Source organism: Elephantulus edwardii, unplaced genomic scaffold, assembly GCF_000299155.1.
Source record: "Elephantulus edwardii isolate Elephantulus edwardi_28Jun2011 unplaced genomic scaffold, EleEdw1.0 scaffold00314, whole genome shotgun sequence".
NCBI lineage: Eukaryota > Metazoa > Chordata > Mammalia > Macroscelidea > Macroscelididae > Elephantulus > Elephantulus edwardii.
In genome coordinates, this window is record NW_006400064.1 from 1,949,189 (window position 1) to 1,976,271 (window position 27,083).

General features: G+C 42.6%; 1 protein-coding gene across 1 annotated transcript in view; it reads left to right on the top strand.

Annotated features, from left to right (window-relative positions):
- Positions 1-27,083, top strand: part of EPN2 (epsin 2) — a 77,094-nt gene that overhangs the window by 48,630 nt on the left and 1,381 nt on the right. The window contains exons 3-7 of the mRNA XM_006901207.1: positions 3,212-3,324; positions 7,156-7,248; positions 8,550-8,703; positions 25,007-25,180; positions 25,759-25,845. Coding sequence (XP_006901269.1) covers positions 3,212-3,324; positions 7,156-7,248; positions 8,550-8,703; positions 25,007-25,180; positions 25,759-25,845 — 621 coding nt within the window. The remainder of the gene's footprint in view (positions 1-3,211; positions 3,325-7,155; positions 7,249-8,549; positions 8,704-25,006; positions 25,181-25,758; positions 25,846-27,083) is intronic.

Below are 27,083 nucleotides of genomic sequence, written 5' to 3' on the forward strand. Positions count from 1 at the left end.
GAGAGGGACATCATGCTGGGTAGAGTAGAGGGACAGCGCAGGAGGGTAAGACCCTCTATGATGTGGATTGATTCAATGACTGGGGTAATAGCGACGGGTGTGTCGGAGGCAATGCGATTGTCACAGGATAGAGCAGGGTTTAGGGCTGTTGTACATAGGGTCGCTTATGAGTCGCAAACAACTCGACTGCACATAACAACAACAACATTTCATTGGGTATCTGCTATGTGTTTTATTGATTTTTAAAAATTCTTTAAGCACTTTGTGACCTCCTTCTGTTCTTAATATTTTTCTTACATTACCTCCTTCTGTTCTTCATATTTTTCTTACATTCTGTGAAAACACTTGATTATCATTCTTCAGAATTCCCTGCCAGAGAGTTCCATCAGACTGTCCTTTTCCAGGTTTCTGCTTTCAGGACATTTTGGTTATGTGTTATTGTACGTTTTTTAACCATTTTTTTTTACCTGTGCCTGTTTGAGGTGGCTAATGGAATATCTGTGCAGTTGTTTGTGTAGTGCTGTTGGTAGGGGTAAGTGTGTGGTAGGTGGTAGTTGGTTGACATCTAATCCTGGGATACATAGTAGGCTGTGCTCTGATGTTATGTGTGTTATGTGCTTTATTCTGTTGTACTGTACGTTAGTGCTGGAACAGATAACACAGAAGGGACTGGTGAAGTGTCACCTTTCCCTACTGTGTCTCGGTGGAAGGGATCTTGCATCTCTGCCCACTGGTCACTGAATTTCAGAATCCCTGACTCTAAGTAAAATGAAATCTGCCTTCTGCTCTGTGATGACCTTTGTTATTGAGCCGGGGAGCTCTGGTGAATCAATAGGAAGGAGCCATGCTGTCAGCCGAAAAGTAGGTGGCCTGAATCCACCAGCCCCTTGGTGGGAGAGTGAGGGGATTCCCCCAGGCACTGGGTGGTCTAGAGCTCCTTAGAAACCATGACAGGTCAGCTCTGAGTCCTTTTCAGCCTAAAGGCACACAACAACAACAACACTGTGCCTTTAAACTTTTTTGCCTCTGGCCCAAAGGGCATGGTCAGCTGTAAGTCATATCTACCAGGTGGGGTTGTATGGGTTGACCAGGTTGCTGAGTTGCAGGCAGTGGATGTGGCTATAATGGCAGCATCTGCCCATGTTTATGGATTGGGGGTCGTCGTAATATGTAGCCATCCCAGATGAAGTCCATGGACGTAGTTTTTGCTTTTGTTGTTGTTGTGTGCTATCAAGTTTACTGGACTCATAGCAAATCTATAAACAGTGGATCTGAACCTCCTACCCCTATACCATCCTCACCATCTCTGATACAGTTAAGCTTAACATTATAGTTAGTATGTCAATCTGTCTTGTTCAGGGTCTTCCACTCTAATGCTAACCCTCTACCTTTCCAAGCATGATGCCCTTCTCCAAGTACTGGCACTTCTTATATAAGATGGAGTTTCACCATTCTTGCCTCCAAGGAGCACCCTAGTATATTGCACGGGCTTAAGATGCTAACAAAATACTGGCAAAGTATATTTTAATTACAAGTTACAGTCTTTATTGGGGCCCACTGATAACTTCACATAAAATCAATCCAAAAATGAAACATTAGGGGCAATTAAAATCTTAGTAACACTCAGTAATTAATATTCAAACTTCCATACCAGTTACAGTCATTATGAGTAATCAGTAGAAGCAGAGTGCTCACCACACTGAGACAAGTTTATTGTGAAGTCTTTTGGAACTGCAGAGAGCTAGAGACAGAGGAGAGCACAGTAGCTTGTCTTCTGATGCTTCTGGTTTGCAGCCTTAGGAGTTCATTTAAATATTGTTTCTCCCAGCATCAACCTGTTCAGAGTGTAACCAATCAGAGTCTCTCAAAGTGGGAGTGTGACCAAGTAGAATCTTTCAAAGTCTGCTATTGTAAACTACTTTGGGATGTCGCCAGTCATTGTTGAGGCATTGATTCACATCTTTTGTTTTGGTAGTTCTTTTTCTCTTATACATGTTTTTACTTTAGCCTTATCAATTACATACTTGTTTACAAACTTCTAGTTCTCTCAGTATTTATCTAAAAGACACTTCTTTACTAATTTCTCACACTCTAAGCCTTAGCTTTACAAACTTCATATATTTTTAGCAATATACTGTTAACACCTGGTCGCACTTTCTCTAAGATGGACAGTCCATGAGATTTTGGCAGTCCATGGGATTTTCAGTGCTCTTCTATACACACGTTAGAGGGAGCAGATTTGGCTGCTGTTTTTTGTTGTATACAGAACCCTCTTTTGAAAGCTTGCTTGCTATAGGGAAGGGCCATCCCAGGGTTGTCAGCCAGAGTCCATGAGCTGTGACTTGCTTTGGGGCAAGGAAGTCCCAGGGCAAGTCTGGGCAGCTTTTGCTGCAGGCTGACTTCTTATCCTATTGTATTCCTTCTCTTCCTAGCCCCTCTGCTTGTATTGCTATCAGGCACCATGCTCAAAATGACTTTATTGATGTATCCTCACCTCCCCTTCCAGGCCCAAGATGGTGCTGGCTTATTAGCTTTGGGAAGGGGCTAAACCAGTGTCCCTCTGCCATTGTCCATGGCTTAGAAATTATGGGGTGGGGGGTGGTGTGTGTGCAGTGGAGCTCTCCAGGTGAAGATCTTTGGAGCAGCTTTTGCTTTAGGCACCTACTATTAAAACAATTGTATGTAAATCTCTACCTTCTGTACCTCTTCTACCCAGGCTGGAAATTAATTAGGAGCCATCCCAGGTATGTGAAGGATCTCACAGGCCTGGTGTTGGCCTGCTAACTATGGAAAAGGGGCTCTGCTGAGAAGACCATGAGCTGTTTGTCTTACTTCTTTTTGATGGAAATATTGTTTGTTGTCTTTTCTGTAGTAGGGGCAATGAGATCTTGAATTTTGGGTAGTAGTAGTCGTCCAACAGTGGTAGGTTCAGTCCTTCTTCAGAATTGAAAACTTAAAAAGAGGCTTTGATTCTATAGTAGGATATTTGTCCTCCCTCTATGTCTGTCAGACAGAATGAGAAGTCCAAATCTGCTGTCAAGGGGCATAGGCAGCAGGCGTGGCACGTGGCTGGGCACAGTATTTTCACATAACTGAGCCTTCTGTGTCCTGCTGGACTATTGTGCACCTGTAGATTAATGATGTTATTTGATAAAATCTAGCAGCCCAGTGTTTTAGCACACACTGACATTTTGCCTTGTTGCTCTTGCAGCCACTTCCCCCCGGGTGTCCTCTGAGCTGGAGCAAGCCCGGCCCCAGACCAGCGGAGAGGAGGAACTGCAGCTACAGCTGGCACTGGCCATGAGCAGAGAAGTGGCTGAGCAGGTCAGTGCCCTGTGTGGTCAGCCCAGTCAAGCGGGATGGGTTTTAGGGAGGATCACAGCCCAGCCAGCCCTGTCTTCAAGACATTTCAGATGGAGTTGCTAAGATGAGACTTTATGCTTCCAGGTACTGTCAACTACTTACCCCATAAGTGAAGGAACCTATGCCATAATACATTTAGGAAAGGTTTTGGGGGAGAAACCAAACAAATAGGTGTTCCAGAAACCCTATGCAAATTAGACTGGCATTTGGGCATCTCTGTGTTTGGTGAGCAGAGTGCACAGCCTCGCTGAGGGACAGGTGTGGCGAGCACAGCTTCCTTACCAGTGCTGCGTTCAGTCTGTGGGTTCAAGGGAGTGGTGCCTCCTTTGAAGGGGCTGGGAGGGTGCGAGTGGTTCACTGAGATACACAGAGAGCCATGCTCAGAGGCCAGAAGATAACAAAGATGAGTATTTGTGTTCTCAGGACACAAGTACTTGTAACCTTGTTTCAATTCTAGTTCTTTAATAAACATGCATACCTTTAATAAAATCAAAACAGAGGGAATAGAGATTAGAATTCTCTTCTCAAGTTGTCTACTTTGCAAGTTGTGGTTGTCCAATCTCTGTTCACAGTCAGAACTCTCATTAGAGAGCTGGTGCTCCAAGAAGGATATTAGGAATGTATTTGCAAAGGTGTTTCCCAGAAGTACTTGTCTGTTTGTGATTGAGAATATGCTGATGCTCAGTCACAGTGGACAGCTTCAATGACAGCCTCTCTGTACCCAGGTAGAAAAGTTGCACAGCCCTCGAGTCTGTGCAGGCAGATGCGCAGGAGAGCACTCGCTGGGAGACGCAGGGCCCAGACAGACGGTTCGAACCCTTTTAGTTAATCAATTATATTTGTGTGTCATTTATAATACCATATTTATGAATAGGAGCATGCATCAATATGTTAGACATTAGAGCTTTCTAGAAGCATATGCATTGGAAATGGAATGCTATGTGATCCTCATTCTCCTCATTCTTTATGGATTGTCTTATTTTGTGTTTTATAAGGTGCTGTATTGAATTTCATCATTCAAAGAACTGGGAAGTCATTCTATTTTGAGGAAAAATATTAAACAGCCTCTTTCCTCAGTTTAGTGGTAACTGTTCAGTCTCCTTGTTACCAATCATGAAAGGAGTTGAAATCTCATATGGCCCAGTGAGGAAGAAGCCTTCTGAACATATTCACTTATGAAAAGGAATTCTGTTTTCTAAGTTGATTTCAAACTTTCCTTTAAGATAGTGTAGACTATGATGTATTTCCTGATGCTGGCCAGTGTTGCATTTTTCTTTTAGCAATATTAATACATTCAAATCTACTTGAAACCTCTCATATAAAAAGACAACAATAAATGTATAGAGATTCATGGTTATCAGATGCAAGAAGGAGGAGAGGGAGGATAGTGTGTTCATGGAGGTTTCTGTTGATGATGGAAAAACTTCATTGATGGAGGCCCAAAATTATCCTGCTGATTGATGTAACAGAAGTCAAAAGTTGTGTGCCTGTTAAAAGTTGAACTGACAAATATTATGTACTGTGTATATACAGGTATGCGTCAGTTAATGGCCAGCTTTCTGTGAAATAGGATTTTATGCCATTTGTCATTGTGAGAACACCAGATCACATAATGTCTGAGCCAGTGGCTGTTTCCTGTGGCTGCACTGTCACACCCTTTTCCATGAAAGCCATGCTCCTGAAGGGAAGGATGGGCAGGGTGGTGGTGCTCCTCCATTTTTAGCTGTTACACTGGCAGAGGTCTAGAATCTGAGCTCAGGTCGAAGCTCTGCAGTCAGGTCGAAGCTCTTCAGTCCTCTGAGCTGAAGAAGCTTCTATTTTTTTTTTTTAAAAAAGAAGCTTCTACCAGGACATTTATACCTCCACTTAAACAGTGTGGATAGGGGTCTCTGATGCGCACACCTTCAGGTGGCCTTGAGGAAGGTGACAGCCCCAGTGAACAATGAAGAGTCTTCTTCTGATCTACCCTGTCCGCCTCTCATCATCAAGGATACTTCCTGGAGTCCACCACCACTAGGAGACCCTGCTTGTCATCTCTAACATGGTACTTTAGCTATCCTTAAAGGTATTCTCCCAGCCACAGTCAGAGGAGGAGCTGCTGGATTTGGATCCCAAAATACCTAGGAAGTTGCAGTTAGGAAAAACACTTATTGGCCCACTCTGGGTTTGAACCGAAGTGGTACTACCATTTCCCAAGCTAGATCTTTCTGTCATGGCGATGAGTAAGGATGCAGGGATGCTGAAGCGCTTACTGAGGGCTCGTCTTAAGAAGTCTAAGGGTAGGGAGAGCTTTGAGCCAGAGGTTATGATGGAGTGGCTTGTGAACCAGCCACTAGGGGCTGGACCCTGCATAAAGAACCTACTCTGTGACACTTGTGCTGCAGGGAGTTCTAGGGACCAACAGTGACCCTGAGCAGGCTGCTCTGGGTCATGAGTATGGGCTTTGGGTTCCAGCAGGATGATAACCAGAGTGTAAAACACCACTGTGAGCCTATACCAGGAGCTTCAGGTACAGCTTTGCTGCTATATATAGCACCAGCATACCAACATGGCTTAGAAACTCCATGTCTGCCTCTGTGGCTAGTTCAACTTCACCATCACATCCACAGCAGAGCTGCATTCTGCTGTGGTTCCAGTGATTACACACACATGCAGCCAATGTGGCAAGACCTTCACCTGAAGGTCTGAGCACTTACACAAGCAAGAAGCCCTACAATGCTGTGGAGTACAGAGAAGCCTCCTGAGGTGCTGAGGCCAATGGAGAAGCCCTTGCCTGTAGTAACTGTTGAAAGGCCTTCTGCCAGAGCTCACAGCTCATCCAGAACTAGCACATCCAGGGAAGGTTGGATGGGGCTGACAAGGAGCACCAGTCAACCTTAAAGCTGCAGAGAGGTTTCTGCATAACTGCTATCCTTTTTTGGTTACCCAGTTGAACGTGTCTAGTGTCCCCAGTAAATCCTTTCTGGTTGCTGGGAGGGGAAGGAAATGCAAAATTTTATGGGATCATTGATGACTATGTGGTTGGACATTGTCCAAATGGATGTTATATGGCGCATACCTGTATTTACAACACAAATATTACTTGCTGAAGCTGTCTCCCCAGTTAATAGGCCTAATTTAGTGTTTATAGTGTATCTGTTCTACCTCCTAGGGTTTTTTTTTATGTTGTGCCTGGGGATCTTGAAACCATCAAAGGAAAATAATTGGTCTTTGTTCACCTGGAACAATAGAGGAGGAAGGAGAGTCAGCATTTGGGGGAAGAAATGGAATTTGTGGCTAATTGGCTCCATGAATCCCCTTGGCCATGAGACAAAAAGAACTGTATGTTCCCCTTCAAAAGGGGAAAATAGAACAGAATTTCAGATTATCACAGAATCTATAATCGAAGCAAATAAACCCTTGAAACTGTTGCCCTGAGGTCACTGTTAAACCATAAATAAAAAATAACCCCTGAAATCTTCTTTAAAGTAAGCAGTAGTTCAGCTTAGTAAAGAACATCTGCCTCGAGTACTATGCTTTTTTAAAGAACTCTCTGTGTGGGATCACACTCACAGTAACAACCTGAAAGGTCAGATAATGTGGTCAAGGAGCATTATGATTACCTTAGTGGAAGAAAAATTTCACAGAGTGGGAGGATTGTGGTGCAGCTTACGGAAAATAATAACACAGTATTGTCCATGGAGAAGTTTAAGAATTGGTGCATGTTTTGTTGTTATATTCACACAACAACAGCAACAAAGTGAAATAAATTACTTAAAAAATCAGCTTCAAGTTGGAGTTGTCCTTCTGCAGGAAGAACGCCTCAGGCGGGGGGATGACCTCAGATTACAGATGGCCCTTGAAGAAAGCCGAAGAGACACAGTTAAAGTTCCCCCCCAAAAAGAGGTAAGAGCTTTACCGGGAAAGGGAAACCTCTGAGGCTGTCTAATAGCTGCTAAGGAAAGGCCTGCCCAGGTCTGCAGGAACATGTTGATGTGCACAGCATTCTTAGCAGTTTTCATCCCCCAGTCCCCGCCGGAGCAGATGGTCAAGTCCCCTGGATTCACACTGCAGCTCTTAACCAGGAGAGAATGTCCCAGTTGTTCCATTTTTCCTCTGTTAAGATGAGAATGGTAATCAGACCTGACTCTTGATTATCTCAAAACTCATTGCTGTGGAGTTGAAACCCTCTCACAGCTGGCCCTCTCTCTGGCAGGTTTCTGAGGCTATAAATCATATGGAAAGAGCTTACCAGTCCTGCTCCTGCAGAGCAGCTGGTGGATTCGAACCCCTAGAGTGGATCGGTCTTTAGGTTAGCATCATATCTCCTTACAGAGCATGCCGCCTAAGCTCTGTTGGTGAATATTAAAAAACAATTGCTCTTGGTCTATTCTGACTCATGGAGACCCACCCCCATAGTGTCAGAAAACTGTGCTTAGGATTTCAGTGACTGATGTTTCAAAAGAGCTCTGATGGTCTAGTAGCAAGAAGCAGGCGGTCAGACCTTTCTTCCAGGGAATATTAACCATTCATACCTTCCAAGGACTCCACAGTGAAAATGAAGTTCATTGTCAGGTGCTTTAGGTGAATTTTCTGATACAAGGCAAGCCTCTGACCATAGACCTGCTCTGTGGTGGTTATTTCCCTGTGCCAGTTGCCCAGCTTAGTCGACCAGGATGGGCTCTGCTCCTAGCAAACTCATCACACTCCAGGAGTCCTTTCTTACAGGGTTGCTGGGTGACAGTGGGCACATGGAAGAGGCAGACCCAGGAATGCCTCTCACGTAGTGAGGGGGCAGTATGATAGATATGGACATTGCTGTGATTGTGGCGATAGAAGTGCTCCCTGATGGCTCAGTGGTTAAGTGCTGCTTGACTGTTGTTGTTATTGAGTATCATCTAGTCAGAACTGACCCATAGCTGACCTTCCAGCAGGTTTTCTGAGGCAGTTAATTGCATGGGTGGATTTGAAATGTGTGCCTTCAGACTGCTAACATAAAAGTCATCAGTTTGAGCCCACCAGTTCCTTCATAGGAGAGATATGGCAGCCTGTTTCCACAAAGATTAAGGCTTTAGAACCCCATGGCGCAGTTTTGCGCAGTACTCTAGTGTTGCTAGCTGTGAAACAACTTGAGGCATGGGTTGTGTTTGATAGCAATGTGAAACCTGTCTCCTCTGTTGCAGAAGCATAGTTCCCACCCACAACAGACCACTCTGTTGGATTTAATGGATGCTCTTCCCAACTCTGTCCCTGTGACTCAGAAAGCAGAGCCCTGGGGCCCAACACCCACAGCCAGCCAGACCAACCTCTGGGGCGGGCCAGCGGGCCCAGGGAACACCTTGGACCCCTGGCAATCATTTGGTAAGACTCCTTGGTTCTCCTTCATGCTTCTTGCTGGGTGGGTGAGGGGCAGTGAGAGGTTCTCTTTGCTTTGCTTGCTTCCTTGCTTACTGGGCGGGTTCTTGGCAGGACTGAATCTGAGCCTCAGTGATGTCAGCAGATTGAGCCCTCTTTTCTTGAGGAGTATAATTGACATTCCATCTCTTTCCATGTTGAATCCTTTCTGCTTTTCTTCTCTGCTTCCTGTGTACATCAGAAGTGACTTGTCCCTTATTAGCACATGCTCCAACTCAGCCTCTTGCATACACCAAGCTCCCCAGTCTGAAGAGCTTTAATATACAGCATGAAACAGCTCTGCCACACTGCTCTTAGTAGCTGGGAATTAGAATGATGAGAAATTCCTACTTATTTTAAGTTTGATAGTTTAAGTACTTATTTCAAAATTCTATTAGATGCTAGTAAGAACTTAGGGTAGAAAATTTGAAAAACATGAGCATGACTTGACCAGCTGTTTTGGGGTGATGGTATGTGGGCTTCAGAATTGGTGGGCAAAATCTAGGCCTTGAAGGCTTTCTGCTGGCCTTTGCCTGTCACCTGAAGCTTCCTTGGTGTCTTTTTACCTGGAAACATTTAATTGTATGTTTCATTTTGTTTTGTTGGTTTTCATTCACTTATTTATGCAGATTTACCACCCCACCATTCATTGTGCATGTCCTGTTCCAGATTGTTAGTTGTGTGACTATTTTTTTCAGCATAGTATCCTCTTGATTCATCATGTTGTGTAGTTTTTAATGAGTTCTTGTGTTTGCTTTTTTGTTGTTTTTAATTGGATTTTCATTCAATATTTCATATACATTTTCTTTTATAACATTAATTTCAATTGATCAATGCCATTTATTACAACATCTCATCAAATCCTCACTGTACCTTGCCTTTTCCTTCACCCTACCCATCCATCTAGCAGTCGGCTTACGTGTGTCAGAGATGATGCACATGGTATGGGATAGGGCAAGGTTCAGGTTTGTTGTTCTAGGATTACTATTAGACATACTGGGACTCAATGGCACCTAACAATAATAACAACAATCCATCCATCCATCCACCCATCCACCACATCACTGTCACTTCTTCATGGTTGTTTCCATTTGTGTGTAAACCTTAGCTTTTGTTGTTCTCTCCCCAGTCATGTATATCCTGTTCCACAGTGTTAATGACAGTACATCCAATATCTGATCATCTGTTATTTTCCACTGACCTTTCCTTCACCTCTTGCAACACAGTATTTATTATCTATCCTCCTCTGTTTTCTATACTCCTCTCCTGCCCTGTAATCATATTATTTTTTTATGATAGTGGTCCTATGCAGTACTTGTCCTTTTGTGACTGAATTATTTCAGGCAGCATGTCTTCTAGATGTCTATGTTATATTGTGTTTCCTCATTCTTCATTGTTTTTCAGTGCTGCATAATACTCCATTGTGTGAATGTACTGTAGTTTCTCTGTCCATTTGTTGATATGCATCTGGACTACTTCTCTTTGCGATTGTGAGTAAAACTGCAGTAAACATGAGTGTGTATGCATCTTTTTGTGTCACAGCTCTGGTGTCTTTAGGGTATATTCCCAGTGGTGGAATAGCTGGATCAAATGGAATTTGAATTTTCAGCTTTTTGAGGAACGATCAAACTGCCTTGCATAGTGGTTATACCATTTTATATTCCCACCAGCAGTGAAAGACGGATATAGACTCTCCACATCCCCACCATTGTTATTTGCTGTCCTTTTGAACTTTGTTATTGCTGCTTGGTGAGATGATTTCTCATTATGTTGATTTGCATCTTTTTAATAGCTAGTGAATTGTATGTTTTGTGGTAACTTGGAGTCCCTGTTCCCCTGGAACCAGCTTGGCCCCCTGGATGTTTGCTGAGGTGACCAAAGGCTAAGCTCTGTCCTACCATACAGGGACTCAAAGACACTGCAGGTCATGCTTGTGCCCTCAAGACCCTGGTCTGGTGCAGGTAGGCCAGTTGCATGTGATTGCATTGTCACATAGATGGCATTTGAATGCATGTTGAATAGGAGCCTAATGGGTGTGGGGCAAGCCTCTTAGAGGAACTTTTTAAGGAATTGTAGGAGATGGCCAGGCAACAGAGAAGTGAGGATATCCCAGCCGATTTTTCACCTCATGGGATGGCAAGAGGGCTTGGAAGTCTGATGTAGCAGACACAGGGCAAGACAAGCTGGGGAAGCGGCTGTGACAAAGCCATATGTACAATCTGTAAATTGGCAGGAAGCGGTGCCCCACAGTCCTGGATGCCCCTGGGCCTTGGGAATAAACTTAATCCAAATGTTCTTAGTTTTCATAGGTCACTAACAAGGCTGCCTAGAGAGCATTATGAGAGGAGCCAAGGTAGGACATACTTGTGTGTCAGGTGCAAAGCAGTGTGGTTCCCCAGAATCAGTGCTGGGGAAGCAAGGACAGTGATGTGTGTGTTCTTATGCACAGAGGCTGAGGTTGGTGTGGAGGCTCCGTGGGGAGATTTGGCGGAGCATACTTCAGTAGGCAGTAGCTTCTGGTTTTACTTTTCAATCCAGTTCTGTGGCATGATGGCCACCCTAGTTTAGGGATAGAATTAATGTTCTTCAGGAGAGATTTTTCACCCCTTTCAGAAATTTTATAGTGGATCAATAAACAGGCAGGTGGTTGTTTTCTCTGTATCCAAAAAAAGGTCCTACAATGGACCTGATGAGTTTATTAAGCTGTGCTAAACTGGCTCAGAGGGATGCTGGGAATCTAAGTTGTAGTTGGACTTGTCTGCCGCCTCATTTTCTTAAAAAATAAGTAAACCAACCAGGTCAGGAAAAACAAATTATTTTTAAAAATTATTGTTTAACTTTTCCTTTTGTTGGTTACCAGGGATAGGTCTCACTTTGAATATTTCTGATGAGCCAAGGATCTGACCAGGCAGTGGCCCCTACTCAGATAAGCTGGAAAGATTTCCCTCTGGGCGGATGGTGGCTGGTATCCGCGAATAGCTATAAGTTCTTTTCTGCCAGCAGCTATGGGCGTAGTCACTGAGGGAGGGACCAGGCACAGTCTGCTGGGCAGGAAGGGGAGCCGGTGCCTGGGATACTGAAACATCACGTCGGAAACATGGCTCAGGTGGATCTGAACTGCTGAGTTTTAAAAATTGAAATAAAATTCACAACTTTAATCATATTAACATGTACATTTTAGCTTAGTCATAGCCATCATAAGGAAGTCCTTAATTCACCATCACAAAGGGAAATCCCATCCCCATCATGAATGATCAGTCTCCATTCTCCTGCCCCTTCCACAGCAACCACTTATCCACCTTCTCTGCATTTTTGTCTATTCTGGAAATGTTATTGTAATTGTTGTTATTGTTAGTTGGCCAGACCCATAATTACTGCATGGATAAAAGCACAGAATGCTTCTGGATCCTACCAAACTCATGCTCTTCCCATTGTTGCAGCCATTGGGTCAGCCCATTTTGATGAAGGTCTTTCTTACTCTGTTTGACCTCCTACTCTACAGGCATGATATCTTTCTGTAGTCTTTCTGACTGGACCCTCCTTATATCATGTCCAAGGTATATAAGTTGAAGTTACTTCAAAAGAGAATTCTGGCTACACCTCTTCCAAGATATATTTATTTGTTGTTTTGGCAATCGATGATACAGTCTGTATTCTTTGTCAGCACCACAAAGGCATATATCCTTCTTTGGGTTTCCTTATTCATTGTGCAACTTTCACATGCACATGAAGCAATTGAAAAACCATGGCTTGGGTCAGATGTACCTTAGACTTGAAAGTGACATTAAAGAGGCCGCGGGGGAAAAAAGTGGAGGAGGTTAAAATGTTCATTTTCTAAAAAAAAAAAAAAGTTCTCTTTTTCCTGACCTGGGACCCAACCTGGTAAGCAGATTTGTTGTTGTCATTGTTTTTATGTGCCATCTAGTCATTTGACACTCATAGCAATCCAATGCACAATAGCTCTGAACCATGACCTATTCTGAGCCAATCTCACTACCACTGACACACCTACCCACTATCCCAGTTACTGTGCCAATCTATCTTCTCCAGGATCTTCCTCTCTTGTGCTGTCCCTCCATGGAGTGGCCCCTCCTTGCAACACGCCTAACGTATGCATATAAGACAGAGTTTCAAAATCCTTGTGTCCAAGGAGCAACCTGGTTTCACCCTCTCCAGGACAAACCTGTTTGTTCTCTTGCAGTCCATGTTCAATATGTTCAGAGTATGTTCATTACTCTTCTCTAGACTACAACTCAAAGGCACTGATTCTTTTTCTGTCATCCTTATTCACTGTCCAGTCTTCTTCTGTCATTCTCCCTCATTGCTCAAATTCCTGATGCACAGCAAGCAGTCCATGACCTGAATCAAGCACAACTTAGTCTCCACACTGACATAAAGTCCAGCCTCAATTGTTATGTCAATGTCACTGTGCTTTTCCAGCATAAGGAGTACCAATATCATAGCTGAAGCCATTTCCTTTCCGAATACCACCTAGGTAGGTCTGGTCCCTCTCAGAGCCAGTACTTATGCAGTGGACCCTTTGGAACCCACTTAGCTGCAGCAGTTGCCTGACCAACAGGGCTGCTAATTCACAGGCTGTCTCTCTCCCCAAATGAAGCAAATCTTCTCTTGTATCAAAGGATCAGAGAAAAATTCAGATAGGGTGAGCCCCAGGCATGAAAAACTCTGCCACAGCAATAACAGGGAAGAAACCTCGCATCCTACACAAAACCAAAAAAAAGATGTCACCCAAAAAAAGCACAGAATCAGTGGATTTCCTGAAGCCAGAAAGTCTGATGGAACTTTCTGAAACAGAAGAACTCAAAAGAGCAATGATTTAATATTTTCACTGGGTGAAAGACAAATGCAAAGAATTACAGGGAGATAAGGGAGGAATACAGGGGAGGACCTGAAGCTCTTGCTACAGCCTTCAATATAGATTGAAGCTCAACATCAAGAAAACAAAGATTCTCACCACTTGGCCAACTGGTAGCATCATGATAGATGGTGAAGAGATTGAGATTATTAAGAGCTTTAGTTTGCTTGGCTCCATAATCAACACTCTTGATACCAGCAGTGAGGAAACTAAAAGATGAATTGCATTGGGAAAAGTCTGCTGTCAGAGACCTCTCCAGAGTACCAAAGAGCAATGATGTCAGTCTGGAGACTAAGGTGCTCCTGATCCAGGCCATAGTATTTCTAGTTACTTCTTATGCATAAGAAAGCTGGACAATGACTAGGGATGATAAATAGGAGGAGAAGAACCTTTGAGCTATGGTGCTAGAGAAGAGTATTGAATATACTATGGACTACTAGGAGAACAAATAGGTTTGTCCTAGAGAGGGTGAGACCAGGCTGCTCCTTGGAGGCAAGGATTCTGAAGCTTCATCTGACATACTTTGGATATGTTGCAAGGAGGGAGCAGTCCTTGGAGAGGGACATCATGCTTGGGAGGATGAAGAGACAGCACAAGAGAGGAAGACCTTCAGTGAGATGGATTGATTTAGTGACTGGGGTAATAGGGTTAGGTGTGTCAGAGACAAATAAGATTGGCACACGATAAAGCAGAGTTTAGGGCTGTTGTTCATAGGATCGCTGTGAGTCACAGGTGGCTTGTCAGCACCTAACAACAATATACTCAAACAAATACGAAAATCTAAAGGAAATGGACAAATAATTAGAAACTCATAACCTGCCTAGACTGACATAGACTGAAATAGAACACCTGAACAGACCCACTGCAAAAGAAGAAATTGAATAGGCAATTAAAAAACGTCCAATAAAAAAAACCAAAACAGTTCAATAATGTATACTGCACTGAAACAGAGGAGGGAGAAAACTGTTTAAAAGAGATATATAACTAGGTATTTCTGTCATCACAGGAGACTAGAGCGAGGGCTACATGGTGGAGGGGACCTGGGGGAGGGTTTGTAAAACAATGAAAGAATCTTTTCTTTTACTTTTCCATAATTTTTGACTCATGTACTTATAACTTGTTAGTCATATTTGTGTCTTCTAGGTTGCAACACCCCCATGATACATCTTCAAGGATATGAACATGTACGGCCAAGCACAATCAATAAGAGTGCATCTAAATTCCAAAATCAATCTCCTTAATAGTCTATATGTTTCCTACTGCCAAAGGGGCCCTTTAGAGTAGTGAGAGAAGATCTTCACCCTGAAACCCACAGCGTCCCTTTTCAGCAGGAAGTAGCTAAGAGAATACGCCATCCCCTTTTCCTTATGACTCAGGGTGAAGTCTCTCTCAGGGAGGAGTGATAGGGAATGGCAAAGGACACACTGACAAAGAAGATTAATCAGAACTGGCTTTGACAAGCACTGTGGCATTTGGACAAGAACAAACTGGGAGGAGGGTAGAGAGAATAGTGCAACAATGAATGAATGGAAACCCAAAATCTCTGTAAATGTTTATGAAAATTAATAAAATATAGAAAAGAAAAAAAAAACCAAAACAAAAACCATGGACCAGATGTTGTTACTAGTGAATCATTCATTTACTAGTCAATCATTCAGGGCAGAACTGTTACCAATTCTACATAAAATATTTCAGAAAATAGAAAAAGATGGAATTCTCACAGACTCATTCTATGAAGTAAACGTATCTTTTTTTTAAAATACAATTTTTATTTTATACAGGTTTACTTACAGAGTTCATTTGCATTGTTTTTCCACACAAAGCAAGCGTATCCTTGATATCAAAGTCATATAAAGACACCATCAAAACAGAAAACTATAGGCCAGTATCTCTAATGAACATAGGTGCAAAAATCCTTAATAAAATCCTGGCCAATAGAGTCCAACAGTACATTAAAAAAATAATTCTGTACAAGCAAGTGGGATTCATAACGTGCATGCAAGGATGGTTCAACATAAAACAACAATCACTGTAATTTACATTCACAAAGCGAAGAACAAGAACCACATGATCCTATCAATTGGTGGAAAAAAGGCTTTTAACAAAATAACAACTCCCTTTCCTAATTAAAACACTAAACAAAATAGGAATAAAGTGGAATTTCCTCAACATACTAAAAAGTGTATACACAAAACCATAAGCCAACTTCATTGGAGAAGAATTAAAGGTATCTCTTTGAGAAGAGGAACTAAGGATGCCCACTTCCACCTGTCCAATGTTATATTGGAAGTCTTAGCTATAGCAGTAAGATGAGGACATAAGTATTCAGATTGGCAAAAAGGAGGTAAAATTATCTCCATATGTAGAAGATATTGATAGTATACTTAGAAAACCCTAAAGATTCCACGAGAAAACTACTGGATATAGTCGACCAATTCAAAGTGGAAGGATACTAGATCAACATAGAAAAATCAATTTCTCTGCAGTGACAAAGAGAATACAGAAATGGCACTAAGAAAAACAATATCTATCACAATAGATAACTACAAGATTAAATAGTTGGAAGTAAATAAAAACACAAAACAATAGCCTTTTCTTTGAAAATAGTGTTTTCTTTGAATAGTCAAAGAAAATTTATAAAATATTACTACAAGAAACAAAAAGAGCACATCCAAAAACTTCTCCAACAGGATAAAAAGGGAAGCCACAGACTGGGAAAAAGTATTTGGTAATGACATATCAGATAAGGGACTTGTATCCAGAATTTATAAAATACTTGAGCACCACAACAAGAGAAAAGTAGATAATCCAATTGAAAAATGGGCACATTCAGATGGCCAACAAGCACATTAAAAAATGGTCCAAAATCACTAGCTGTAAGAGAAATGCAAATCAAAACAACTATAAGATATCATCTCACCTCAGTCAGAATTGCAAAATTTAACAGAACAGCAAGAAACAAATGCTGGTGAGGTTATGGAGAAACTGGAACCCTTATTCACTGTTGGTGGAAGTGTAAAATAGTGCAACCACTCAAAAAGTTGCAAATAGAGATACCATTTGACCCAGCAATTCCACTAATGAGAATATACCCCAAAGAGACCATAACTGATATCCAAGCAGATGCATGCACACCCATGTTTATCGCTGCTTTATTCACAATAGCAAGGAGTTGGAAACCTAAGTGCCCATCAACAAATGAATGGTTAGAGAAGCTGTGGTATATTCACACATTGGAATACTAGGTTGCATTGAAAAACAATAGTATTCAAAATGGGTGAGTGACCCTGGAGAACATTATGCTGAGTGAAGTATATCTTCATCACGAAAGGACAAATACTGCATGGTGCCACTGTTATAAAACAGGACTGACCTCGGCATTGGGGAGAGACTTGAGAAAGAAGGGTTCAATAATGTATACTGCATTGAAACAGATTAGGGAGAAAACTATTTAAAAGGGATATGTGATTAGGTATTTTTGTCATGACGGGAGTCTAGAGCAAAGGCTGCATAGTGGAGTGGACCTGGGGGGGAGGGATTGTCAAACAACGAAAGAAATTTTCTATTACTTTTCCAAGAGGGTAGTGTACTAGGGGGGGAGGGTTGGGAGGGGAGAAAAGTGCAACAATGAATGAATGGGGGGGAAAATTCTCCATTGTTTCCTTTTTGGCACTAGGTGTATTTGAATAATAATAGTGTTAACAGGTCTTCCTTGTATGTGTATCGATATTATCCTATAACTCATAACATTGTATTTCAAGATAGAACTTAAAATTGACTTTTTTTATTATGAATATAATACAATTCTTCTGTTTTTTATTCCCCGCATATTATACCATATGATTGTCTGATTCAAAGTGGCCAAAACTGGTTCATCTCATCTCATTAATGTCAATGTTCATCTTTTAAATTTCATTTTTAACTTTTTCCAATTTTCCAAAATTCAAGCTATGTACATTCCATAGTCCAATTATTAAACAGCATTTATCATTTTTTTAAAAAAGAAACCTGGAGCAATGGAAAAATAAACCATGTTTATAGATAGGAAGTCTCAATATTGTGAAAATGACAATTCTACAAAAGACAGTATACAAGTTGAATGCAATCATGATACAAATACCAATTCAACAAGATGGAAAAGGCAATTTCTGATTTCATCCGGAAGAAAAGAGACTCCAAAGAAGCAAAGCACTTCCAAAAAAGATAAGGAGGCATCTCACTCCCTGATCTCAAATTCTAGTACACAGGTGTGGTGGTGAAGACAGCATGGTACTGGTATAGCGGCAAACACATAGATCAATGGAGTAGAATTGAGAACCCAGAAATCAGTTCTTCTACCTATAGTCAACTGATTTTTGACAAGGAGATGAAATCAATTAGGTGGGGAAATGAAAGACTCCTTAACAAATGGTGTTGCAAAATTGTAAAATTATCTTTAGAAAAGTCAAGCAAGACCCACACATGACACCATATGCAAAAACCAACACAACGTGGATCAAGAACCTAGGAGTAAAACCAAGGATTGTAAACTTCAGAGAAAAGCTTGGAAGAACTCTAGAAGCCCTAATCCACAATTTGAACAGCCTTCCAAGGATCTTGAAAAACCTACAACCAGGAAATAACAAAATAGATGAATGGGACTTTCTGACAATAAAATCCCTTTGCACATCAAAAAACTTCTCCAACAAGGTAAAAAAGGAAAGCCACAGATTGGGGGGGGGGGGGGAAATTTGTAATGACATATCTGATAAGGCACTCCTATCTAAAATGTATAGACTACTCTAGCACCTCAGCTAGAAAAAGGTAAACAACCCAGTTACAAAATAGGCAAATATTCCAGAGTTATATTTTGTATTGACATTTTATTAAAAGTGGTTTTAAAATTTACCCTTAGAATAAAATTATTTTTTAACATATCCTTAGAATGAAACTATTATTGGAACATATCCTTTGAATAAAAATTTTTTTTAAATAAAAAATAGGCAAATAATGTGAACAGACACTTCACCAGAAAAGACATTCAGATGATCTGGTGAGAAATATCTCAAAGTTTTCAAGTAATGGAAATGAGGGTAGTCATAAAACCTGTCTCTGAAAACTTTTGATGCTATAAAATACAGTCTGTTCATTTGAAAAGAAAAAGGTGCATTACTAAAAAGGTGATTGGAATACAAAAAATGAAGACAAGACTCATCAAAAATCTTCATTATGCAGGTGACACAACTTACAGAAAATGAACAAGACTTGATAGGTGGAGAAAAGATATGACTTTGAGTTTATTCTGTCTGAATTTAAAAACCATCTCAAAAAAGAAATTTGATGCATTGAATACTAGTTACTGTAACTATATGAGTTGTGGGATGACATCAAGGTCATCATCCATGAAGAATGTCTATTTGTACTTTATTGACTATGCAAAGGTGTTTGACTATGTGGATCATAATAAGTTATGGCTGTTATTAAGAAGAATCGGTGTTCCAGAGCACCTAATTGTACTCATGCAAAACATATACCTGGACCAGGATACTGTTTTGCAAATAGAGTAAGGGGAACACTGCATGGTTTAAAATTTAGAAGGAAGTGCATCAGGGTTGTATTCTATCTCCATATCTATTCAGTCTGTATGCAGAGCAAATTATTTGAGAAGCTGGACTTTATGAAGAGGGATGTGGCATCAGGATTGGAAGGAAACTCATCAATAACCTGTTATACAGATGACACAAAATTGCTTGCTGAAAGTGAGGAGGATTTGAAGCATTTGTTGAAGAAGATCAAATACAGCCTTCAATATGGATTGTATCCCAATGTCAAGAAAACAAAGATTCTTAACCACTAAATTGATAGGCAACATCATGCTAGAGAAAAGATTGAAACTGAAAACTTCATCTTATTTGGATCCACAATTAACACCCTTGGTACTAGTAGTCAGGAAATCAGGAGACATATTACACTGGGAAAGTCTGCAGTTGAGGACCTCTCCAAATTATTGAGGAGCAGTGATATCAGTTTGAGGACTAAAATGCATCAGATTCAGGTCCTGGTCTTTCTGTTCACTTGCTATGTATCTGAGAGCTAGACAGTTAAATAAGGATGACAGAAGGAGAATTTATGCCTTTGAGCTGTGGTTTTGGAACAGTACTAAACATCCCATGGACTGCCAAAAGAACAAACAAATATGTTTTGGAGATAGAGATGATAAAGCTTCACTTCATGTACTTTGGGCATGTTGCTAGGAGGGGCTATTCCTTGGAGATGCTCAGAAAGGCAGGTCAGTGAAGAAGAGGAAGATCCTCAACCAGATGGATTCACACAGTGACTACTGCAGTGGGCTCTAGTGGGTCAGTCAATATGAAGATGGCTGGGTTCAAATCTGTTGTTCACAGGGGTGCTATGAATTGTATTCAACTCAATGCCATGTAACAACCACCACAAAGGAAGAAGTCAGACGTTACACTGATAGCATTGGTACAAAATTTGGCTCCAAGTATTAACATGCTATCAGTTGAGGTGTTTCAACAAACTGATGCAGTCCTAATTGTGCACAGTGGTCCATGCCAAGAAATTTAGAGGACATCTGCATGGCCAGCCAAGTAGAAGATATCCATATTTGTACCCATTTCCAAGAAAATGGATCCAAGAGAATGCAGACATTATTGAACAGTATCATTAATCTCAACATGCAGGTAAAGTCTTGACTGTTCAAAAATGGCTAGCGCAGTGCATTGGTAGGAAATGGCCAGAAATTCCACCTGGATGTGAATAGTGAGGATAATACAGGATTGGCAGGGTTTGTATGTAGGGACACTGTGGTTCCGAGCTGACTCAGCAGCCAACTGACAACAGCTTCTGACTGGCCAGTAGCATTTACCTAAAGTGCAGCTATTGCTCTGTCCCTGTTTGGAATAAGCAAGATGGTAAAGAAGAGCAAAGATGTACTGAAACAAGCCAGTCCAAAGGACTAATGAACTATGTGACTTTCAGCTTTCAGGACCCTGATCACAACTAGATGGTGCCCAGCTACCATTGACCACATTGGAAGGGATCATTAGATCATGTTAGATCATGTAGGAGAAAATGTAGAGCAAACCTAAAATAAAATGTGAAAAATAGGAAAGGCCAGGAATAATAGTTGATAGAAACTGGTAGACCCCTGTACTATGACCGCAAGTCATCCTTCCATCCCGGAATACGATCACCACTGGGGCTCTACTCTTAGTTAAACAGTGGACAGGAACAAACTGTGCAAGGATGACTAGAAAACCAGTATGCTTTATATTAACTTTTGCTTAAACTTCAATAATTAAATAAGTAGAAATGCAGTACTATGCCATTGTGTGGACAGACCACACTTTGCATCTATTTATTGGCAGATGCACATTATGGATGGTTTCTCTTCTTTGACATGTTTTTAAGAAAACAATCTGAAACATTATTTGGAAATCCATTTATTTTTAAATGTATAATGAGTTAGAAAAATTAAGCACATGGTTGGTGCTAATTAAATCTGTATGAGGTGAGCCACAGGTGGCTTGTGAGCCCCTAGCTTGTGGCTCTCAGATCCTAATGTAACTAGCATTTTACCAGCAACTTGAGCTGCTGCTGCTGCTGCTTGTGTGCCTTCAAGTTGGAACCTACTCATAGCTGACCCTCCAGAGGGTTTTCAGAGGCAGTAAATCACACAGGAGGAGATTCCCCATCTTTCTCCTGGGGAAAAAAAAAAGCTTTTCAGCTTCTTAAAGGCATTTTAGATCACCAGAGGATGAAGCTGAGTTTCTAAAGCCCACTTGTTGTTAGGCACCACTGAGTTGCTATGACTCATAGTGACCCCATCAACAATAGATCTGACCCTTGTCCTATCCTGTGCCATCCTCATCATCTCTGATATGCCAGAGACCATTGTACAGTCACTCTGTCAGTCCATCTTGTTGAGGGTCTTCCTCTTTTGAATCACACAGCTCTTTGGGATGAGCTCAGAGTTACGGCATCTTATCCTGGCTAGTATAACCTTGCCAACTGTAGCAAATTCCTCTTGTGGCTCTAACCTCTTCTAGAAAACTCTCAAATGTTAGCAATGAGAGAGACTCATTGTTAAATGTTAGCTCAACTGCTTCTTGTTCTTTTCTGATCACTTTAGTTTTTATGTAGTTAAGGTCATGTGTATGTTCCATTTTTTCATAAGCATGTCCTAGGCACAGTGGAAATCCTAGTCAATGCTTGGTTCCTCTAGAACATCCTATACTTCACAGAGTGGCACTCTGCCATGGGGTTGAATCCCACATTTAACATAAAATGGGATTAAGACCATTGTTTCCTTCAGAAAGCCTGCATGTGCAGGATGGATGTCCTTCCACCCACTCCTGAGTCCAGTGAGCTTAGTAACACTGCCTTTCCTTTATTCTCCATTGATGAAGCTACTGGGGGAGCACTTGGTTTCAAGGTCACTGATTATTTTCTAGTAGAAACCTGGTTGTGTGCATTTGTGGAGCCCCACTACTCCGACATGTTCATAATTTTGAAAGATTAAGGTCTATTTCCAGGCACCGTTAGTGGCATAATCTAGATAAAAGGATAGATTCACACTCATATTTTGTTTCTTGTGGATTTGTTTTCATTTTCTTTCACTTTAATTTGAACTTGCACATGAGTAGTTAATTGATGGTCTGTTCCTCAGTCATCTCTTGACCTTTTTTTGATTCTTGACACTGAGCTTCTCCACAGACTGTTTCCAGATGTAGTAAATCTAATCCCTGTATAATTGCTCATTGAGTCACTATAAATTATAGTCAACTCAATGGCACCTAACAACCAGATAAAAAATTCTAAAGTCACTGTTTGTAGGCAGCCCACAATTACTAGCTCTTTCTAATTATCACTGGGGCAGCATGGCCAGGTGGCTTCAGGGGTATGTGTTCAGGAAAGAGAGGAGGGAAGTGGGGCCTGCCAGGTCAGTGGGCTACTTCCTCCTCCATCTCAGACACAAAATGCTGCCACCTGGGAGAAGCAGGGCTCACACTCAGCGATTCAGAATGCTAAGGCACTCTGGGCCTGGCCACTCACCTCCTTCTGGCAGCAGCATATGGTGCTGCTGGCAACTTCAGCAGCTCCCACATGGCAGGAGCAGCACTTCGATGCTTCCTCCTTCCTGTACTGTGTTCATGAATAATGCATGGATAAGGCTGAAGATGAACAGGCTGGCAGTGAGGGCGGTGGGAGACTGCTGCCTGTGAATGGGTCTACAGACCTGAAGGCTGGAACCCACCATGCTCTGACCTCGGTTCTATCCCGACTTCCCTCTCACTCATTTATGTTTTCAACAAACATTTACTTGTTGGGGGTGTAGATGGCATAGGCTCTGCCAAGGATACAGAAGTGAACACACAGAAGAGCTGGGAAAGACTGGACAGCCTTTAATAGAGGCTAAAGCCGGACTTGCACATTGTGCCTGCTGCTTGCACTGGCGACATCTGCACCTGTCATCAAGTTTTACTTGCAGAGGATGAAGGGCTGACACTTGGCTCACAGGCACACTGTTCTTGGGCACATCTGCATTCAACTCAGCAGCTATTGCCAGGTTGTGTAGGCACATCGGTGCTCCCATCATGGAAGGTTGTTCGCCTTGGCTATTGGCTGGTTTGGTTATGTTCAGGACTGACCCAGAGCCTTTTTTCCTGAGTTAGACATAACTCCAAGGCCCTAGTGTGAGATAAACTGGGCCAGAAAGCCTGTGAGCTTGAGCCAGTAGCAGGAGGTTGGGCTGTTGTTGTCTTGAGGATCCCCTTTGCTGGTCTTCCATAGCAAGCATAATCTCCATGAGCCACTTGACAGTATGCCCAAGACATGTGAGACAAGGCCTCACCATCTTTTTTTTTTTTTTTAAATTTATTTATTGTGCTTATACCGTCAAATCAGATCTGACTGGTACAGAAGGGAATTTTTCCCTCCTTCTCCGGCAGAGCATCTGGTGGATTTGAACCGTGTACCTCTGGGATTGCTACTTCTAACAGTCATTCTTGTTGCACTTCTTCCAAGACAGATTTGTCTGTTCTTTTAGCAGTCCTGGACATATTTACACTTTTCTGCCAGCATCACAATTCAGAGGCATCAGTTCTTTTTTTTTTCTTTGTTGTTCATTTCCCCTGTGTATATATGAAGGTGACTGGAAATCTTCAAAGTGTCAGGTTGCTCTTCAGCACTTTGGAGTGCTCCTTGATAGCAGATTTACCCAATGTAAAGTACCTTTTGATTTTATAGCTGCTACTTCTGTGGATGTTGATTTGGATTCAAATAAAGGGAAATGCTTGGCAATGTAAAAAAAAAAGAGTAGGAAGTTGGGAGGGGAAGCATGTCTGGAGTGCAGAGTAAGGTAACGTGACTCAAAGAGCAGCAAGGAGCAGTGGGAGGGTTGGATGGTACAAGCAGTTTGGAAGCTGCTGTGTGGTACTTGGTAAAGGTGCCTGTGGCCTGGCAATACTTGTGTGTACATGCATAGCAGAGTGCTGTGTTAGCCTGTTTATTATCCTGATCAAATGGGATTCTTTTTTAATTTAGACTAGAAAGTTACAGAGCAATAGATATCAAGTTTCAGCTACTCATCAACACGTGATCTCGAAAATAAAGTGGCATAAAAGGCCAGTCACAGAGTATAAGGCATGGGAAGTAAGGCACATTTCCTTTTTATGAAGGTCAGCACCTGGGCTCATCTGAGCTCTATAATGTGTAAGGGTACTTTCGTGGATGTTAGGAAAATCACAGCAACATTGATGGAATTCGGAGTAGCTGTCATGGTAAGCTTTTGGTGCAAGACCAGTGGCTAACATGTACCATTTCCAGAGACCTAAACTGAAGTCTTAGGACAAAGTTTACCTTTCATGCAGTAGATGAATTTAGGTGTTCCCCATCTGTCCTAAAAAAAAAAAAAAGCCTGCTATGATCCATTAATTTGATATTGTCCCTCAGTTTTAGTATGTTGTATTGCTTAAGCTGAGTGCTAAGTACACAAGCTTTTGTCATGTTAATATTTCTATTTATGCAGAGAACTTGCTCATTTCTTAACACATCTATCAGGAAGAAAAGCTGCTCTGGGCATTTGAGGAGGTGGCTTCTGGGATGCTGCGCCTCCTCAGGAATTGCAGCATGGGGAGGTGCTCCTTCCTGTTAGAGGGAGCCTGCTTCAATACCACTGGAGTGGGATCTGTCTAGCGCAGGAGGCATGGGTCTTGAAGAGTCTTCCCTCCAGCCTGTCCTCTCAGACTTCTCATAAGGGATCTGACTGGCCTCAGCTGTTCTGAGGAAGAGACCTCTGAACCTGGGGGCCAGCTCTGCATCCTTTCCCTTCACCCACCCCCAACTGCCTGATCTATTCAAAGGGCCTCTCTGTGCTCTGGACTTCCATAGGTGCCAAACCAACTACATCTGTTGACCCATGGGGAATGCCCACTGGATCCAGCACATACTCTGTCCCCAAGGACTCAGACCCCTGGGTGGCTCCTCAGCAGCCAGCTCCAAATACTGGAGCGAGAACCTCCGACAGCTGGGGTGCCTCTGCTGCCAAGCCTATGTCTGCCTCTGGTAAGACCCCATTTGGGAGAGCCCATCACCGGGCCAGCAGGAAATCACAGTCCTGCCACACAATGATGTGACCAGGAGAGCTCCTGTGTGGGAGCAGGGCCAGAGCAGGCTCTGCTAGGTCCTGGGCCCCTGGCCCCTAGGCCTGCCCTGGAATTAGGGTCCACGGCCAGCTGGCCTCAAGGTGCGCCCCACAGGCTGTAGGTCCTGGGCCCTGATCACATTTATCCCTTCATCCCTGTTACCTCCTAAGGAGCATGGTGGGACAATGGCTCCTTCTGCACCAATCTCAGACTTTCTTCCCCATCCCTAGTACTTCCTAGGGAACATGGTGGGGCAGTGGACAGGGAGGACCCCACTCTGTGTACTCACAAGAGCCTACATCCCTGCCAGGGTCTTCCAGCCTACAGGTGACCCAGAGTTGGTCCTGCCTCTTCTGGCCCCCAGAGTTAATCCTGCGGGTGGGAGCATAGTTGTACATGCTGCCTCTCAGCGGGCAGAGGCTCCCTGTTGGCCTAGCACAGGCTGTGGACTAGGGCACAGAAGTCACCCTATCCACCTCATCACTTTTGTGCACGCAGGGCCCTTTGATCTCTTCAGTAATCTGAATGGTACAGTTAAAGATGACTTTTCAGAATTTGACAACCTCCGAACTTCAAATAACACAGGTATGTAAAGGTGACAGTGATATCTGTAATGTGTTGTACATACCTGCTTCCTGTTGTCCCTCTGTTCTGATCTTGGGAGCATTAAGCTTCCAACTACAAGAGCTTGCATAGAAACAGTGTTGCTGGAGGCTTTCTTCTAAATTCTGCTCTTTTGGGCCACTGCTTCCTGTTTTAGTCACCAGATCAACCAAAACCTAGGACCCTTTGGCTCGGATCTGACCTCCCAACTGCCTTTCCCTAGAGGTATCTCCTTTTCCCTTCAGCCCTGTGAGAACATACATCCTGAGGTCAGTACCTTCTAGGCAGACCTTCAGACCCAGCTCTCCCTCGTGGCTACCCTGCCTGGTATTCTGGTATGAAGAGAATGGACCTGAAGAGGGAGCAGGCCTACAGGGTCCAAGGATTGCCCTTCAAGTCCCTCTTGTAGAGCTGGAGACAGAGGGGGCCTCTCCATCCCAGTAGTGGGTATGAGGCTGTGTCTTTAGCCACACACAGCAGCTTTTCCCACCTGTCTCACTCCCCTCCCCCTTTCTTCCTTCTCTGCCTCCTCAGGTGCAGCCACAGACCCTTGCCCACCCATTAGTCCCTTTTTCTAGTCCAGAGCTTCCAGTCAGGCCAGGGATAGCCTGAAAAATGCACTATTTCTTGGGGTTTTTCTTTTGCTGCATTTTTTAAACTCAACCAGTCCGATACCACATCTCCTCTGTAGGCCATATGGACATCCTTTGTGTCTGCCTACAGGGTGCCCTGCCATTGCAGGATGAGGTAGATGAAATTTGAAAAAAGTGGCAAAGTTTGAAGAAAATGGGAGTTCATCTATCATCCTGTCATCTGTCTTTTCCTAATGTCACTTTTTGTGACCTAGCAGTAATTTGTTGGTGTGGAGGAGGATGTTCAAGTTGAATCCAGTTTTGACAGCATTAGTGCTGTGGGGAGCCTCATCTCCTTAGGCTGGGTTCTTAGAGAGGGAAAAGCTGAGTTGGGAAGAAGGGCCCCAGTATACCTCACAGGCTACACCCAAGCAGGGCAATCACATTCTCACGAACCTGTCTCAGATGACCCTCTGCTGACAAAATTTTAAGACACTTTGCTTTCTTCTTACCAGTAATAACGTGCCTTGCAGAAATTTCAGAAACTGCAAGCATTTGAAAAAAAATGCCCCTGGCTAGCCACCAGGTGGAGCTTACCATCTTTAAAGAACTGTTCAACACACACCAGCTTCACTTTTTCCTTGAACA